The 20,151-nt window shown below is 37.3% G+C and overlaps 1 protein-coding gene, 1 long non-coding RNA gene and 1 pseudogene across 3 annotated transcripts in view; all 3 read right to left on the reverse strand.

Annotated features, from left to right (window-relative positions):
* LOC148952922 (uncharacterized) overlaps positions 1 to 17,860 on the reverse strand; it is a 73,579-nt gene extending 55,719 nt beyond the window's left edge. For both annotated transcript variants that reach the window (XR_016141684.1, XR_016141685.1), the window contains exon 1: positions 17,778 to 17,860. This is a non-coding gene — a long non-coding RNA (uncharacterized LOC148952922). The remainder of the gene's footprint in view (positions 1 to 17,777) is intronic.
* On the reverse strand, positions 3,743 to 9,805 carry LOC148952923 (uncharacterized; annotated as a pseudogene).
* Positions 17,861 to 18,879: 1,019 nt separating the features above from the next.
* LOC148952924 (uncharacterized) lies at positions 18,880 to 19,263 on the reverse strand. Its single transcript, XM_089087828.1, has one exon. The coding sequence runs from the start codon at positions 19,261 to 19,263 to the stop codon at positions 18,880 to 18,882; it is 384 nt and encodes a 127-aa protein (XP_088943954.1).
* Between the last annotated feature and the right edge of the window lie 888 nt (positions 19,264 to 20,151).

Below are 20,151 nucleotides of genomic sequence, written 5' to 3' on the forward strand. Positions count from 1 at the left end.
TATTGATTTTATTGCCCTGAGAATTAAATGTTCTAAAGATTTATGTGAAATTGTTTATTAATAAAAATTTCTATACATGATAAAACGGGTTTTCTACTCTTTAGAACTCTTCAACTAGTAGGCATTTGTCGACAAAAAATAGGGCAGGTATATTATCTGAATTCACAGTGTACTTATCATTATGTACTGCAATGTCAGTGTCACATTTTCTACAGTAGAGTGTGAATTCACTCTTGTAATATCTCTTTGTATAGTCAATGATACTATTCGCATTCATTCTATAGAATTCACATGTTTCAATTTGCCTATTTGAAGCAATTTCACAAACAGTGTCCTCAAGTGTCGAATCACATTCTGTCACAGCCAAATAAAAATCAGTGGGCTTATAATCATAACACCCAGTGTCTTCACAACGATGACGTAGAAATCATATTCTTTTGTTGTTCCAACAGTTGAATCGTTGACCCGGTTCCTCCTCCCAGAACAATCTAAAATCACGACGATTCCAATCTCGTAGCAATAAACTAAAATCACGTTTAGGATTCTTTCCAATCATACCGGGATATGTACTCCCACTGCTTGCATTTATCATAATGACAATTGGAGCATAGGTGACCTCTAGGATGAGAGTCACACACCTCTTCAAAACAAGAATTACAACCTTTAATTTGTACAGCATATCCTCTATGCAATTTACACGGGTTGCATAATCTACACTTTTCATCATACTCCTCAATCATTGTGCAATTATCAAATGATGACCAGCTGCCCTGTGTGTACATACATAACGGACATGTATGGAACATGTTTTCACGTGTTAATGCTCTCACTGCCACAATGAAACTAAGCTAGCAACAAAAAAAAATTGTCTGAGAAAGAGAGAGGAGTAAATCATCCTTGAGCACCATCTTTCTCATGAAAAAAAGTCCTAAATTTCTATACTAATGTTGAAAAGCATATCCACAATATCATTTTGCCGTGTCGTGATCAATATATCAATAAATTGTGTAAATGCATTTGGACCACGATGTAGAAGCTTCATACAATAGTCTAATGATAAAAAATAAGTTTTCATTATATCGACAAGCAGTCCTCGAGAAAATATCGTCCATATAATATAAAACTATATAAAATAATAATATAGACTCAACCGTCCTTATATAATAAATATTTTCCTCATTATTTGCTATTTCTTTAATCTATCCATTTTTTTTTTTTTTTATTAAAAAAAAAATCGCAACCAAATTATGAAACATAATAATTTATTTTTTCTAATACATAAAATATACGCTTGTCTACTATAGAAAAAGAAAAAAAACCATTGATTTAGAAACAGTTTTTTTGAACATAATTACAATAATAATAATCACTGAAGCATTTTGTTCTCATCAATATATTTCTATAGGATATCTAACGCTGACCGGAGTTAATTTATGTTAATAATATTTACTTTTCCAGAAAAACACAGCTGCTCCTCCTGCTTAAATTTGCTTAATGATATCACGTATCTCGCATACATAATGTCCCATTCAAGACATAGTCTACAGTCAGCGGTTATTTCCAAAGCTACATTGGGTACTCGTATATCGCTGCTGCTGCTGCTGTCGGTTCCATTATTAATCTCCAATAATGTAAAGGCACCACTCATTTTTTTTTCACTAATATACTTGCAAATAAACTATTCTCTTTGAATTCAATTCGAATCAAAGCCTATCCAGTGTCATAAGTGTCTGAAACTGGGACACACACTAAATAAATGCAATGAAATTCTCCTAGCCTGTAGTAATTGTAAAGGCTCCCATCCTAAAGAGTTGACAACTTGCAACAACACTCAGCCTACATGTATCAATTGTAAAGGCCCACATGAATCCACCAATAAATCACAATGCCCTGTATATAAGAAAAGAGCACTAACACTCCAAATAGCAACAGAAAGGGCCATTCCATACTCTTTTGCAGCAATGGAAGCAAATGCTGCCCAATCACACCAAATAAAACCTATATTGAAATCAAATAAAACTCTCAAATCAAACACTCCCAATGCATCAAGTACTCCTTGCGAAACACCATCCTTTAATCCCCCTAGCTCACATCTATATCAGAAAGAATCACCAGGCCAACAAGCCTTCTTGCCTAGTGAGATGAGGTCGGCCTGGCACCCCCTCCCAACGAGAAACAAACCAGAAACACTACAAGGAATTAGTCCCTTAGCTGAAAAACTGGATGCACAACCAAACATGCAACCCCCAAATATATACTTATTCATTCCAAACTGAAGTGCAGTTCAGGCCATGAATATACAACAACAACAGAAAAGAAAAATCATTGCTAAATTAGCAACAATCTACATCCCTAATCATGTGCTTATTCAAGCACAAAAATATATTGCTTTACTATCAACAAAGCTGAACATTGATACACAGTCAAACGAAAAATAAATCAACAACACAACATATATCAATACTCCAGTGGAACGTAAGATCACTTACAGAAAATAAGTTAAATGAACTAATATCTTTTATGAATAATAATTCCATCAATATTGCTTGCCTCCAGGAAACTCATTTAACCCAAAATCAACAAATTAAGTTTCTGGGATACACTATCCTGAGAAAGGATAGATCATCAGAGAGAAAAGGAGGTGGAGTAGCTTTAATAGTTAAAAATAATATAAAATTCTGTGGCATCAACTTTCCAGATTTTGTAAATGATGTTGAGGCAATTGATATCAGTGTTTGGCTGAATAATACAAAAACTTACATAATAAGCTTTTATAACCCTAATGGCCAAACTACAGATGCCATGGATTTTTTCAGATATATAAATAATTCTAATATGCTGAAAAATATCATTATTTGTGGAGACTTTAATTCCCACAGTCTTTTGTGGGGGAATAAACCAGCAAATAAAGCTGGTAAGTTCATTGAGCGTATGACTTCAAATAATAATGGATTAGCTGTTGCTACCACTCCAAACCTGAATATACATTTCAACCCCAAAAGTTGCAGTTTCTATACAATTGACCTACAAATTGTGTCTTTGAACATTTTGAATAAAATGTATATAAATAAAATTGATAGTCTATGTACTGACCACTTTGCCATAGTTTGCTCCCTGAACGAACCTGCTGAAATTCTATCACATACCTTCAAATATATCAACAGTAAAGCAAATTGGCCTATGCTCCAAAATAAGCTAAACGATGAAATTACAAGTTTCACCAAAAATTCATGTATTTCAAACGCAACAGCTGACACACATGCTGAAATTTTGGCATCTTTACTAATAATTGCAGCTAATCATACTATCCCCAAGACAACTCCCAGGAAACCTTCCCTAAACATATTCCCAAAGCATGGGGAACAAATGAGTGCCAAAATAAATCGAGAACAAAACAGGCAGCTAGGAGAACATTCATAAGAAAACCATTACCTACTACACATTTGAAAAAATTGCAAGCGGAATCTAATCTAAAAAGGACCATAATAAATGCTAAATATAACTACTGGAATAATTTTGCAAATAATCTCTCCAGAGAAACACATGAGCCTATTATACATAATGTTATAAGCCACATCTGTGGGAAAAAGACTTCCCCCAACCCACTCCTGTATGAGCTTATACATAATAATACCCATTATGACAATGATAATGAAAAAGCTAAAATATTTGCCACTCTTTTTGTTAATAAGCTAACATCAACTAATTGTAGCAAAATTCCCCCAATTCCTATGAACCCAAGTTACCAACCTCGCCCAGGATCTGAGTATCTAACCAACCTATTTTCAATCCTAGAAATGAATAATGTAATACATCATATTAGGAACAAGCCTAACAGCAGCTATGACAATATACACCCTACATGGATAAAGAATCTCACCCCTTCATACAAACAGGAACTTCTAAATTGTTATAATCATGCTTGGGCTTCATCTATGTTCCCCAATATCTGGAAATTTTCTTCCCTCCTACCAATCCTAAAGAAAAATAAACCCAAAAATAACCCTGAGCCTTATAGGCCCATAATGATTACTCCTGTGATGGGGAAAATAATGGAGAAAATGATATATTACCGACTCCTCTGGTTTGTTGAAAAAAATAATATGATCCCTCACACTCAAACTGGCTTCAGGAAGCGCCATTCCGCAACAGATGCTTTCATATTGTTAACAAATGCAATAAATGAATCATTCTAAAAAAATAATGTCTTATTCACAGCTTTCCTAGATTTTGACGGGGCATATGACAATGTAAACTACCAAATCCTTTTAATCAAACTTGAAAACCTTGGACTACCCCCCAAGCTAGTATCTTTTATAAAATCTTTCATAGAATTGCGAAGTTTCATTGTTTGTGTAGGTTCAGCCTCTTCACCCCAAAAGACAATAACCAAAGGCCTTACTCAGGGAGCAGTCCTCAGCTGCCTCCTCTTTGCCCTATATCTCTGGGACATGAACCTTCCCCACACGAATCTACAATATGCTGATGATCTGGTACTATGGTCATCTGGCAAAGCCTTTGAGATTGCACAGTCAAAGCTGCAAAAGTCACTTTTCCAATTTGAAAAAATCTCTCAACATTCAGATTTACCCATTGCACCTACCAAGTCAAAAATAATCAAATTTCACCGAAAACGAAATCATGTTAATGCAAGACTAACTCTAAATGGAACAACTATTCCAGAAGATAATCATATTAATTACCTAGGTCTCATGCTTGACCAAAAACTTAATTTCAACCTCCATATTTCAAACACAATAAAAATTCCACCAAAAAACGAGTACAGTAAAAAGACTTCTGTCCACACCATGGGTATGTAAGGACAAAACCGTACTCCAGTTTTATCAATCTCACACAAGATTCTATATTGACTATGGGCTCACCGTCTATGGTGCATGTGCAAAGACCCAGATGCAAAAAAATTGAAACAATACAAAACGATATAATAATTCTCACATTTGGTCTTAGGAAACCCACAAGCACCAAGTTTCTGCTTATGGAGAGTGGATTAACAACAATAAGGGAGAGACATAGCTTTCTCTTGATAAAACATCTTACAAAAATTGAATCAAATAGCTCACACACCCTACATAATTGGTTAAGAAATCCAGCCATGTATAGAGGCATTGCAGATTAGTATGCCAATATTCAGAAGAAGTTCCCTGTACCCGCAAAGTCCATTGCACCTACTTTCCCCAATTCCCCTCCATGGAATTGGTCAATCCCAATAATAAATACTGATTTCTCAAAGTGGACTAAAGATTTAACCCCCATTGCTTTTGTCCAGAAATAATTTGCTGAAATTAATACAATTACTTATAAAAACCATTTCCAAATCTTTGTTGATGGGTCTAAAATGAATGAGAAGGTAGCAAGTGGTGCCTCCCTTCCTCACCTGAACATTGTAATGGGTGAGAAATTGTACGATAATGCATCTATAATGTCTGCAGAGTTAAATTCCATAATCATGGCATTAGAACACCTTATGGAAAATAAACCCTTGATTGCTAATTCAAATAATATTATAGTTTATTCTGACTCTTTATCAAGCCGAGTTGATGTCTTCAGCTCCTCAGTATAAGCTGGACACTTATCATTGTCTTAGTATTATAGATAATCTTGCTTCAAGTGGCATAAGAACTTATCTTCAGTATATTCCTAGCCACTCTGGTATAAGTAGTAATCATCAGGTTGATGAAACAGCTAAAAATGCTATAAATATTGACTAGCCAAGTGTGAGACCAATATCCATTAGAGATATTTTATAATGGAGACTGTCTGTTATTATGTTTAGTAAGAAAATTCTTACTCCGTCCCTACGTTCCAATAAGTATTTTTCTAAAATTTATATTAAAAATCATTTTCGAACAAATAAATTAGACTTTCTTGTAGTTTTATATCGGCCTCCTAATTGAAGTTGTTCAGTTCCCCTATCCACTCATTGCGGGTTTTGTATTATGAATAATGAAACAATTGACCACTGCCTATTTAAATATAATATGCTGACGTCTGCACAGCATAGCTTGCATTGTAAACTGTTAAAGTGCTTCAAACACCACAAAATCTCACTATCAGCCAAGAGCCTAGCCGACTATTCCTGCACACAGAGCACAGAAATCGATATCAATCATCTTATGTTTGAAATCCTTGAGTCGAAAGATCTACTGAAAGATATCTGGGAATATCTAATAAATAAGAGACAACCAAGCCAGTAGCTCTGTAGCCCTCAGAGTGAAGCAAAAGGAAAAGGGCTAAATAGTATCAATTGAGAAGCCCGCCTGCTGTGAAATAGAAGAAGAAGAAGAAGAATTGGATGTCCCAAATTGGAATCAGTTTTCCCCCTATCAATACCCCTTTACTGACACTCCACTGTGGGAAATGAGTCCACCTATTTGTTAAGCAGAACTTATTACAATAAATAAAAACCAAGTTCCCAATCATGAGATTCAGACTAATTCTGGCTGAACAGATTTCAAAGTTGTACCCTAATCACAGGAAAATCTATTTGGATGGATCTGTTCAAGGTGTGAGAGCTATATCAGGAGCATGTATTCCATCACTTAACCTTAACCTTTTTTAACCCCTTCCTTTGGAATCTTCCATTTTGTCAGCTGAATTATGGGCCATTCGCTCGGCTCTAGATGTTCTCATAAATTATAGCATTGTAGAGGAGAATATTCTTTGCCTTTCTGACTCCAAATCGGCAATACTGTTGCTCAAAAAAATTAATAGAATTGCAAATGATAAGGACCTATTAAACATTAGAAAACAGCTTCTGAACCTCCAGGCTAATGGCAAACAGATTTATTTCAAACATGTTCCAAGCCATAAAGGTATCAAATATAATAACACTAGTGATTTACTGCCAGCCAAGGCTTCTTTGTTAATCCCAAGTCCTCTCTCTGACCTCAATTCACATAGATAGATAGATAGATGGATAGATATTTATTTCAAAAAATGACTACCACAAGCCCCAAAGGGCCGAATTTGCATTTTGGGGTCATATAATAAAAAAAAAACAAGAAATAGCACAACAACTAAAAAACTGGCTAAACAATGCCAAAAAAAACAATATCAGAAAGGCAAAGCCATTCATTAGTCTAAAAAACAAAGTGTCAAATGTTAGAAAGTTAAAAATGCACAAACTAAAACAAAACAAAAAAAAATAGTGTTAAAAAGGTTTAAAAGAGAGTATATAAAAAGGGGAGGGAACGGAAGAACCATACGGACACAAGCATGGGTATCACCAATACAAAAAAAAATACAAAAAATAGTGGTTTATTTGATCAGTAATGTAGGGGACAAAGGTTTTTTCATATCTGGAGGTTAAACAACGGATGGGGGACAAGATAGGGACGGGTTCAGAAACAGTACGTGGCAGGCGGTGTCTGGATGGAGAGTATCTAATGTGGAAAATGTTTTCTGTGTAAGGGTTTATTATTGCATTTTTTGCAAAACGGAGGCACAACGTTCCTCTCCTGTGCTCAAGAGTTTCCAGCTTGGCCTTTTATAGAAGGAGTGAATATGGTACCAAAGTTTCTTTAAAAATTATTCTTAGGGCTCTTTTTTGAATAGATTCAATTTTATCTGATTCATCACGGGAGATGCCGGGATGCCAAACTGGACAAGCATATTCAAGATGCGGGCGGACAAAGGAAGTATAAATCCTTAAAGAATGGGATGAGGGGACGTTAAATTTATTCAAGAGCTTAAGGAGAGACATGGACGCATTAGCTCTACGGACAATATCTTTCACGTAGTTATCCCACTTTAAATTAGAGGAAATTGTAGCCCCAAGGAATTTAAAGGAAGACCCAGAAATATCTGGGGGGATAGGGTCAAGGAAGGCGGGAGTAGTTTTCAAGAAATTTATCGTCATTATATTTGATTTAGTGGAATTTACTTTCATGTTTAGGTTCTTAGCTTCATCTGAAATGTGGGTTAGAATTTCAAGGGGGTCACTTTTAATATTCCTGTGACATACTTTGAGGATCGACAGGTCATCCACGTATTTCCACCTTTGGGGGAAGTCCTTACCAATATCGTTAATCATGACCAGAAATAAAAGTGGTCCCAATTAGGTTCCTTGATGAGTTCCACAATATATAGGGAGGGGGTTATAGAAAATATTGTTGTATTTAACAACTTGAGATCTATTTGAAAGAAACGATATAACAATATTTACTAACAGAGGATCAAGTTTAAAGTTAACCAGTAGTGAACGAATTAGGGTGGAGTGGTCAACCAAGTCAAAAGCTTTTTGGGAAATCAACTAAGACAAGGTTCAGCCAAACATTTGGTTTATCAAGATTACTAACGATAGTATGCATTAAGTGCACAAGGTAATGGGTGGTGGAAGTTTTCTTTAAGTTACCAAACAGCCATGTGTCAATACGCGGACAAATTTTATCTTTAAGCCAGTCACAGAGGAAACCTTCATAAAGTTTGGAAAAAACAGAAGTGAGTGTAATGGGGCGAATGTTGGCGAAAGTCAGACTGGTGCATTTTTAGGGACAGGTGTTATAAAACCTTGTTTCCAGAAACTTGGGAATTTACCAAATTTTGTGATGTGGTTGAAAATATTTGATAAAGGCTCAGTAATTTTGTCCGAAAAGGCTTTAATTAAGTCAACTGGGATGTCCAAGGGACAAATACTTGATTTTCTAAGCTTAAGAATTTTATTTATAACATCAGAGGGAGAAATAAAGGGGAAGGAAGCATTGGGAGGAATAGTTGAACTTGAGCCAGTGAAAGGGGGGAGACTTTGCACGATGGAAGCAAGGTACAAGTTCAAATTGTTAGCAGTCTTATTAGGGGCTTCAGGGAGATGAAAATCAACTTCGGAAGGACTTTTTCCGCATATTTCTTTAATTTTTCTGTACCATTGCTTGGGCTTGTTAGAACATAGATCTTTCACTTTATTATTATAATAATTAGAAGCTGTTTTTCTTAATTTTTTCTTTATGAGCTTCCTTAGACCATTAGCCTTATTAATACCACATGCATTGAAACAATTGATTTTTTTCATTACAAGTTTTTGAAGAGACCCAATAACATAGAGCTTATATGTACAACACGTATTAATTTCTTTTTCAGGGAAGTGAGATTCATAACTACTCCTCAGTAGATTTAGGAGGAACAAAGCCATGCAGTCAATGTCATTTGTTTGATACACAGTGGACCAATTTTCAGTAGTAATCCAGGAGCCAAAATTGAAAAGTCCTGAGTCAGTGAGAGGTCTATAAGCGGTTTCAGTTATAGAAAACGAATGTTTAACATTAGCCAGCAGAGATAGGCAAAGGCTAAAGTGGTAACTACTCCCTAGAGGGGGCAGAGTGGAGACAGGTTTGTAAAACTTCGAAAGATTAGTGCAAATTAAATCAAGAGCAGTATTGCCTTTTGTAATAGGGACTGTAACGACCTGTTTTAAATTAAAAGCGTTACATGTAGAGTCAAGTCTTATATTGTTTGCATCACCCATCAGGAAAATTCCTGCATTTGGGTATTTTGATGGTACAAAGTCAGCACTTGCATGTAATTTTTCAATAAAATTTATTTTGTCAGCGGATTTCTGATTAGGGGAGTAATAAAAACAACACAGGACAATTAAATTAAAAGGACGCGGCAAGACTTTAGGTCGAACACACAGCCACATAACTTCATCAAAGGGAGTGAGACACGGAATTGGGATTTCACTTGGGTATAAATCATTACGGACAAAGAACAGAATTCCATCACCTTTCTTACCCAAAGGGTGGTTTTCTTGTCTGAGTTTAACAAAGTGAGAAAAAATGTTAATCTTTAAAATGTGAAAATTTTAGGCTTGGATTTCAGTAATAACGATTAGATCTAATTTATATATTTTAGAAAAGGTTTCTAATTCATTAAGTTTTTCAAAATTATGGCTTTCAGCGTTGCTCAACAAAAGTGTGAGTAATCAAAAGTGACTTGTCAAGGTACTGTTTTTACACTTTACTTTTTTATATCACAGATGGGTTCAGGGGTTCTAGTGGAATTCTTGACGGGGGCTAAACTTGGATAGTAAGAACAAGGGACAGGGGGATCAAAATCCATCTTTTTCAAATACAATTGCATTTAATTGAGCAGGTACTAGCGGAGACTCTTAACAGCGGTAACTATTTGAAGTTTTAAAAACTCTGCATGGAGGTGTTACAAGTGGATTGTTCTGCCTGCTTACTCTTAAACTTGAGTCATAATGGTAGGGTAGCCAGGGGAGATAAAGTGCAAGGGAAGGGAGAAAGGTTTCCTGGTGATCTGGGAATAAGTCAAGTTGGGAGTGTTCTTTAAACAAGGGGGGGGGGTTAAGATGATGCTGTGGGAGGGAAGTACGGTAGGGGGTGTCTGAGAGGGTTGGGGTTGGGTTTGTTTCAGCAAATAATGGGTGGAGTCCAGAACCGGTCGGTAACTTCTTGGATGCACAGAGAAGAAAGGAGTCAAAAGGAAGTGGATTTTTGGGAGGAATATGAGTGAGGGGGGGGTTGGGGATGGTCGGAATTGAGTGAAGTGGTTGTGGGGGTTGGACTGACTGGGCACGTATAAGTACTTGGGGTGGAGGATTGTTTCGAGGGATGGATTCCTGTGGTATACTGCTCTGTAGTGGGTATGAAGGGGGATAAGACTGAAAGTCGAATGGAACACGAACAAGGGGAGGGGGGTCGTGAATACTTTCGGCATTGCTCTAAAAAACGTTGGGTTTTAAACCTGCGCTCCAATCCTGAAGATGCATGAGCAAAAGTACATGATTTATCAATACAAAATAAAACAGAACACACATCAACATGGTCAAAAATACACTTATCAGACACACAAACTCCCAAAATAAAATGACAACAAATATGTAGAAACTTGCATTGTTTGCAAAACTTGCAGAAACCACTATCAAAATGCTTGCAGATCACATTTTCCTTTCTGCTTATTTTTATATGTATTTCACTTTTATCCATCACTTTCGTAATTTTTTCAAAAATAATAAAAATGTCATCGTCTGGTAATGACTTCTCCATAACTTTGTTAATCCTTTTGTTTAGTTCATTATCACCTGATAATTTACGTGAAAAACCGGAAGTCACTGGACTATTCACGAACTCAAGGGTATCATCAGTCGTCATACTACACATAAGTATTTGTATGCTCTCATGGATACTTTGCAATTAATGCTGGATTTGCTGAACTCTGATAATTGATCCCCTAGTGTAGTAATAATTGCTTCGTTGTTTTTTAAGTCCTCTTGTAATTTGGTGATTTTTGATTTAAGGGTCACTTGATTGTTTTCTAGATTGTAGAGTTCATCTTCCATAAGGAGGCAGTGGGAATTATGGTAGTTGATATTTTCACTTAATTTTTTGATTTCAAGATCGCGTTCATGGAGTATATTGTTACCAATTTTTTGGTCATTGAGAAAAATGTCAACTTGTTTTTTCGAATCTTCTATGGCTACTTCATGCTCTGAATTCTTCTCTAACTGGGAATTGTATTTAGCTCGGAGATCAGCCAGCAGTTTGAAATGTTTAACACAGTCAACACAAGGGGGAACTTGGGAAGCTTGATTTTTTTAAACTGATTTTGGAGTTGTAGGTTTTGTGGCAGACTTGGCTGTAGAGAGTGGTTTAGAGCCAGGTGGTAGAGAAAGTGGTGTTAAAGGTCGTTCAGGGTCCTCATTCAAATAACGGGGGGACTGGCAGTTAAAACATAACCACTCACCACATTGTTTTCTCTCCTCAATAGAAATGCCTGCAAATTTTGGATGAAACCACTGTTGACACCAACTGCACTGCACTGTTCCACTGGCGGCATGAAGTCTGCACTCAGGGCATGTGAATTTCATGGGCATTGACATAATAGTGAAATAATAAATCCAGTTAATATAGCTCGAAACTGGTCAATGACAGAAATTTGGATTAAAATAACTTCCAAAAACAGGTTTCAAAAATTTAACCCTGCATAGGTGTTAACAGGTCAAATGCCAGAAAGTGACTGAAAATTATATTGTTGCCTATAACATGATATTATTAGGCAACAATGTAATGTTAATCACAGCAAGTTGACTTTATCTCCTTTTCATATTAGATTACACACAGTGCAATATCATTGTCTGAAATCAGGTGACCTTCTTCTCAATAGTTTGTTATTTAATCAGAAGTTACATCACTCCCCTCTATGACTTGTCTGCTTCTCAACTGATGAAACCTTCAAGCATCTTATTTGATTGTCAGCCACTGAGTGTGGAAACTATTTCCCCTAAACGCCTCTGCTATATGGCTAATATTCCAAACACCTACACTGCAATCCTGAATTCTAACCTGCCTTGGCACGTGGATAGAAATATTTTCAAGGCATCTATTGACATTTTAAAGAAGAGTCTGATTGATTAGTGTTTAAGAATACATAATGAAGTCATTCAAAAGAAGGAGGTTATTCATCATTTGTTCTGGAGAGTGCAGAAAAGAATGGGGGTGAGCATGATTAGCCATATTGGTATCAGCCAGCCTATAGGTCTTAAACTGCTGGGGAAAGGTGACTCAAGTACCCACACTTCCCACAACACATCAATAGAATTAAGAAGTTTAATTAGGATGATTGGTTTCTAGTGCTCTGCAGTGTATTTGATTCTCATATGGTAACCTTTTGCCTAATAGAGGGAGGTGCAGCTGCCAAGGTTTATGTGAACTTTACAATAGTTTTGTTCTCATGTAATTCTTTTTCTTTCCAGTTTGCAGCCTCTAATGCGCAAGAAAAGATTGTATTCAGCTAAGGAGTTGCTATTTTAAATACCGTAAAACCACCTAACAAGGGACGCAGCCCAATCTAGGGACATTTTCCCAGGAAAGTTGCTTAGGCCAAAATATGTGGAGAAGTTTTAAGGATACTGCCAAACTAAAATTACTGTCAGTAAGCCTATTCATTTTACATAGAATTGTGCCATATTTTGTTTAATTTAGTGATTTTTTTTGTTTAAAAAAAAAGTAAAAAGCAAGAGTGGGTAATTTTGATTTATTTTTTAAGCCTGGAAGTGTTGTCTGGTGCTACAAATGGACTAGTCAATCGGAGCTCAGAGCTGGTTAGATGAAAAGCTACATTTTCAAGGATGACTATCACCAATTCTCAAAGGAAAAAGTTAAGTTTCCAATTTTTTATTTATTTTTTACTAAAATCTGTCTTTTTCAGGTTGTCAAGTGCTCAATCAAGGGACATGAGCGTAAGAAGAAAGCAGGTGGACAAGGATGCCCTAGAACGTGCTCTAGCTGCTGTTGACGACGGAATTTCTTATAGGGAAGCTGGTGATAAATTTGACATCCCAAAAAGTGTCCTCTATAGACATCATAGTGCAAGAAAAAAGGGTCATAAAATCTTAAAGATGGGAAGACCTCCCGAGATTGACGAGTTTCAAGAGGAAGATCTTGTGAAAAGCTTGGTGACTTGTGGACAGATGGACTATCCCATGACAGCTTTTGACTTGAGGTGTTTTGTGAAGTATCACCTAGATCGCCAAGGAAGATCATCTGGCAGATTCAAGGACAATATTCCTGGCCTGCGGTGGGCGAAAAAATTTCTATAAAGAAACAGTGGCAAACTGTCAGAGAGAATGGCCTCAAACATAAAAAGACCTATAGCAAAAGTGAATCATGCTTTGGTTAGGGATTTTTTCCAGGAATATACAAAAGACACAGAAGGAATTCCTCCTCAAAATATCATAAACTATGATGAGACAAATCTGACTGATGAGCCAGGGAAGAAAAAAGTGATTGTGAAACGCAGCACAAAGCATCCAGAAAAGATTATGAACTCCTCAAAAGCAAGTGTTTTGCTAATGATGACAGATACAGCAAGTGGTATAGTGCTGCCTCCCTATGTATGCTACAGGGCAATCCATTTGTATGATGCCTGGACCATCAGCAGCCCAACCGGTGCAAGGTACAACAGAACAAAGTCTGGTTGGTTTGATGGCGTCACTTTTGAAGATTACTTCAAAAAGATTATTTTGCCCTACTGTCGTCGGCTATCAGGAAAAAAGTACTTATTGGTGACAATCTCTCATCCCACCTGTCCCCAGAAGTAGTCAGATTATGTGAGGAAAACAACATTCTTTTCAAGTTCCTTGCACCAAACGCAACTCATCTTCTACAGCCACTTGATGTTGCATTTTTTGGTCCTTTAAAACTGAAGTGGGGAGAAATTCTAGACAAGTGGAAGATGGGACCAGGAAGAAATTTAAGTGCCGTTGAAAAAAACTCAGTTTACAAAACTGTTGAACACTCTTCTCAGGTCAATTGAAGCAAATGCTCCTGTAAACCTCAGAGCTGGTTTTGAAAAGTGCGGGATCTATCCGTTTAAGCCAGAAATAGTGCTTGCTCGTCTGCCACTAGGTGACCCAACAGACGAAAACTGCAGTGAACTTCAAGACAGTCTTGTTTCTTATCTCAGAGAAATCAGGTTTGGTCCTGAGGAGTCCTTGGGTTTGGCAGATGGAAACAATAACAAAGCACGCTGTGGCAGAAAAAAAAGGCTAATGGTGTCTGCCAGCCAGAGTGTCAGAGGAAGGGATACTGGCATACCTAGAGAACAGACATCTGAAGAATCAGATACAGAGTGCTCAATGCCAGTAGAAACACCAGTCGATCTCCCACCTAACACACAGTCACGTTCTGCCAAAGAGAAGAAAATGGCTAATCCTACAAAAAAGAAAACTGGTGTGTATGGTCAGAAAATCAGCCAAACAAGCTTGGCGCAAATCAGAAACAAAGTCATAAAGACAAGCAATTCAAGCAAAGAAAATGATGACGACCTAGTAACCTATTTTAACAAAGACTGCAGCACCAGTGCTGATCTTGAGGATTAAAACTTGCAAGGCCCAAGTTCTCCTGACTTTGGCACAGAACCAGAAGTTGACAGAGAAAAACCAGAAAAAGAGGCCAAATTGACTGTTGGATCCTAGCTTAAATTGAGCTTCCAGGACCCCAGTGACACTCGGAAGAACAAAAGCCAGAAGCTTTACATTGGGAGAGTAAGTGAAGTGGAGCATGGGAAAATCACGGCCGAATTTGTAAGGAAGACCACCTAACCTTACTTTGCATTCCCAGCCGAGGAGGACAACGCCATGTTCAGAAAGTCTGACATTATAAAATTTCTCCAGCCCCCAGCATTGACTCATAGAGGAGCTCTGAAGTTCCAGGACATTGGAAGTATGCCAATTATCTAGCTCAGTGCCAAAGATAATTTATGTGATTTAAAGTGCATAAAATAATTTATGTGATTCACCACATTTAACTTATTTTTTTTTAAGTTGTTTTGAAAGAAACTTGAAGATGTTTTGGAAGAACCTTGTGGTCTAAAAGTTTAGTCTATAAGCAAAAGTGTCATATATTGCTCCTGTAAATAAAAATAAACCTTTTTTTTTTAACATATTGAGTGTCCCTTGATAATTTGAACAGCAAAAACAAGGTCTAACAATGTGATTCAAGTTACTGTCCCTAGATTGGAAACTGGGCCCAATCAAGGGACACCTCTTAAAAAAAATAAAAAAAATTGATATGATAAAAGAAATCGCAGATTCTGCTCTAGTTTTCCTCTCATTCAGATGTATCCAATGGCATAAGTTTCATTATTCTACAATGAATAGTTGATGAAAAATTAACAAAAAACACAAAAAAAAGTGTCCCTTGTATGGTGGTTTTACGGTACTGTAAATTCCTGCTATATTTGCCAAGGTGATACAGAAATCACAAGATTATTTCTCATTTTGGACTTATCAACCCTCTAGTGCAGCCAAGATGCAGAGATGTAGGTAACCAGTGTGCATGTACAGAATGCACACTGTAGTGCTGTGGCAGCAGAGTTGCAAAATAGTGCTAACTCAAAAAACATACCTTGTAATAATTTCAAGTGTTTGATCTTAAATAATTTTAATAAAAACTATATTAATATATAGCTTAGATTATTAGCTTTTCTCTGATACATACAATTCTTCTCAATTCCTCTTTGGTAACAAGGTGTGAGGGTTTTAGTTTTACATAATTTTACTCAATTGGATGCTGGTTTTTAACCCTACCTACCTCCACTCTTTCTCCCTCTAGAGAGTCCTGAAATTTGCCAACATGCCAGGTATACCTATTGAAATTTTGACCAAACAACATTTTACCTCAATTAGTTCTGAAAATGCAATTCCTGTTATTTGAGTAAAATTGGAAGCCACAGGCCTACTTAGAAGATACATATTCATATCTTTAAAACCTTATAAAGGTAAATATATACCAAATCATATTACTGACTTATGCATAAAGTGAATATACCATTTGATGGCTTTTTTTTATGCTGATTACAAATATATCAATACTTTCTATCGGAAATGAATTTCAGCCCCCCCCCCTGTATATGCTAATTCAAGGTATATATTTCTACATTAGGGGGGGGGGGGGAATGGGGGTCCATATGGAGGGGGGGGGGCAGGGGGGCTCTTGCCCCCCCCCCCCTGGCTGAATGATGCTGCCTTATTTTTATATTTTTGTTCTGAGATTTTATTATATAGCATTAAAAGTAGCAATTAGACGAAGTTTGCCCCCCCCTGGAATTCAGCTTATGGGCGCCCATGGGGGGGGGTAAAGTTTAAACTTACCTCCCATTTACATCAGAATTAAATTTGCCCCCCCCCCCTAATGTAGAAATATATACCCTGAATTGGCATATATAGGGGGGGGCTGAAATTCATTTCTGATAGAAAAGATTATTATATTTGTAATCAGCATAAAAAAAGCGGTAAAGTTCTACCAAATCATATTATTGACTTACTAATAAAGTGAATACACCATTCGATGCCTTTTTTTATGCAGATTGTGAATATAATAATCATTTCTATTGGAAATGAATTTCATCCCCCCCCCCCATATATATACCTAACCTACCCCTGAATTGGCATATATAGGGGGGGGGGAGGGCTGAAATTCATTTCCGATAGAAATGATTATTATATTTGTAATCAGCATAAAAAAAGGCATCAAATGTTTTATTCACTTTTGTCCTAACTCAATAATATGATTTAGTAGAACTTTACCAAAAAGGCATTGAGTGGTATATTCACTTTAAGCATAAGTCAATATTATGATTTGGTAGATATTTACCCCTTATAAATTGGGATTGACCAAAATTATGAAGCTGAAAACAATTGTGGGTAAAGTTCTACAAAATCATATTATTGAGTTAGGACTAAAGTGGATACACCATTTGATGCCTTTTTTATGCTGATTACAAATATAATAAGCATTTCTATTGAAAATGAATTTCAGCCCCCCTCCCCACCTATATAGGCCAATTCAGGGTTAGGTTAGGTATAACCTATATAGGGGGGGAGGGGGGGCTGAAATTCATTTCCAATAGAAATGCTTAGCCTATTATATTCGTAATCAGCATAAAAAAGGCATTGAAGGGTGTATTCACTTTATTCCTAACTCAATAATATGATTTTGTAGAACTTTACCCAATTGTGTTGTAGGCTACGCCTACTTCATTCAAGCAGAAGATCTATCTTGCAAGGTTTCACTTTTTTAACACACAGTTTTTAAAAGTCTTCAAAGGTCAGGACCCTCTAGAGGGAGAAGGAGTGGACGTAGGTACTTCAAAATACCTACCTGGGACATACTTCAGCCTGTAGATCCATCCCTGTAAGTTTAATTTTCCAAACCTAACCCCTTTCCAAGATAAACAAAGGTAGCTAAAGTAAAAAAATACCCATAGAACTAACTAATTTCCAAGATAGCAAAAAGTACCTTGTGCTTGTCTAAAGATGTTGTTGAAGAAAAAATATACTTGGCATTTGCCCTGGTATCTTGTCTAAACTTTTACCTTTTTTTCTTTATTCCACAAAGGTACTGACTTCATTGCAGGGTTACCAGAACTTTTAAGGACAAAAGTCTCCAAATCAGCCGAAAATGGACACTTTTAGTGTCCCTCTAGAAAACTAGCCAATATACAAGGTTGCCACAAGGAATTTTCAAAGCCTGTGAAAAAAGTGCCAAAAAATCTGTGAAATTCGTCCTTCTTTGCTCCGCTACCTCGCGATCTGATACCTGCATAAGTTCTGCAAGTATTTCCGCTATCAATAAATTAAGTTTAGTACTAGTTCAATTTGAAGATCTGGCATAAAAAAATCGTCATTAGAATGTCAACAGAGCGAAATTTTATATCGATTATCAATACCGCTATCTATCTTATTCGAAAAGTAAAGAACCAATCATAGAGATTCATTTGCATTTCGGCATTTTCATAAGTTATGCGAAAAAGATGCGAGTCGTTGATATTTGGTAGCGATTATGGATCTTTTGGTGCGACAAGATCCAAAAGGCTGTATCAACCAAATGTCTATTTTGACCTACATGGTTTTAAAGTTCAACAAAATACGTCAATCTCCTTAACCACTCAGTCAACTGGTTGGTCAAGGGGTTAAAATTATTTGACAACTTCTCTATCTTGTCGTTTTCTGAACATTTAGAATTAGCCCGGAGAAAAAATGACGTTTCCGAGAACTAAAATAGTGAGAAGACAAGGCCGATTGAAATAAATTCGCTTGAGTTATACTCGGTAGAAACTGGTGACAAGTGTTAGACAAAAAATCGCAGCTGAAAATATAGAATATAAAACAGAAATATTCGCTAGCAGCTATAAATAAAATAGGAGCCACAACACAGCTTTTCTGCGAAACTCCTTTCTTACTATGACAGCAGTATAATAACAACTTTGTGCTTACTTGTACTTGTTCCACGTTCAAGCCTTATCCAGACTCATCGTGGTGCCCAGCAGATGACGACATTACTCCTTCCATAGGTTTCGCTCGAGAGTGGCAGGCTCCACCATTTCAAGCCACTGGCGATCTCAGCGACGGCCGTATTTTCGGAATCCTCCAATTGGCTCGAGATCAGACTTAACTATTGCTAGCCACGTCTTCTTTAAGCCTCCTGCCCTCTTCTTCCATGCCGGTAGTGGTAGACTTTTGAGACATATTTTGCTTAAATGGTCATCCGGTCTGCGCATTGTATGGCCGAACCATCTCAGTCTCCCGTGCTTAACAATGTCAGAAACAACTGGGCGATCCCCACATCTTCTCCTTACTTCTTCATTTGAGATTCCATCTGAGAGGCGGATACCCAGGACATAGCGCAGGCATTTGTGGTTGAATATATTCAAGCTCAACGCTTCGGCTACTTTAAGTGACCATGTTTCACACCCATAGAGGAGGACAGAAAACCATAGCTTCATACACTCAGAGCTTTGTGCTTGGCAATATTTCGCTCTTCTTCCTTGCTTCCGTAGTTGAAGGAAGACACTCCAGTCTGACGATATGCGGCTCTGGATTTCTTCTGAAGATCTGCCGGCAAGGTTTACCATCAATCCGAGGTATTTGAACGACTGGACGTCCTCTATATGATTACCATTTAGGGCAACAGGGGGTTTCATCCATCCCATCTGTTCGCATGGTTCTTGTTGTTGGTATGCTTATTTGGAGACCAGTCGAGAGTTCCTTGACTGCCATGTCATTTACCATAGCCTGGGCTTCTGCAACGGATTCAGCAAGCATGTCCACATCGTCAGCATAGTCAAGATCTGTGACGGAGGAGGACGGGCTCACTGCAACGCCTTTATACTTGTCCAGGACCCTGAGGATCCAATCGATAACGAAGTTGAACAAAGATGGTGAAAGGACACAGCCTTGACGTACACCTTCCTCGATCAGGACTAGATCTGAAAGATGGCCATCGACTCTTACCCGGGCCTTTGTTCCAGCATAGTATACCTTGAGCAGATTGATGATCTTCTCAGGCACACCGTCCTTTCTCATTGCTTCCCATATTGCATCACGATGGAGCGAATCAAGCGCGGTAATGAAGTCTATGAAGATTTGGATTGTTCCTGCTGGTGTTTAAACCGGTGTTCAAGGAGTTGTCACAGGCTAAAAATCTGGTCACAGCAACCCATGCCCGGCCTGAATCCTGCTTGGTTGAGTCCCGTTCGTCTGTTTCGGGTGTCTCTGAATCTATTTAAAGGTATCACTGCGAACAACTTGGCAGCAATGGGGATAGGGGAAATACCTTGGTAGTTTTTGCTGTCCATTAGGTCTCCTTTTTTGCAGATAGGGACAATTATTGA

Source organism: Artemia sp. Qi Xiang Cuo, chromosome 4 (genome assembly GCF_049724085.1).
Source record: "Artemia sp. Qi Xiang Cuo chromosome 4, ASM4972408v1, whole genome shotgun sequence".
Taxonomy (NCBI): domain Eukaryota; kingdom Metazoa; phylum Arthropoda; class Branchiopoda; order Anostraca; family Artemiidae; genus Artemia; species Artemia sp. Qi Xiang Cuo.

Coding starts and splice junctions, on each gene's coding strand:
- LOC148952924 (XM_089087828.1), bottom strand. CDS start 19,263: ATGAAGCTATGGTTTTCTGTCCTCCTCTATGGGTGTGAAACATGGTCA.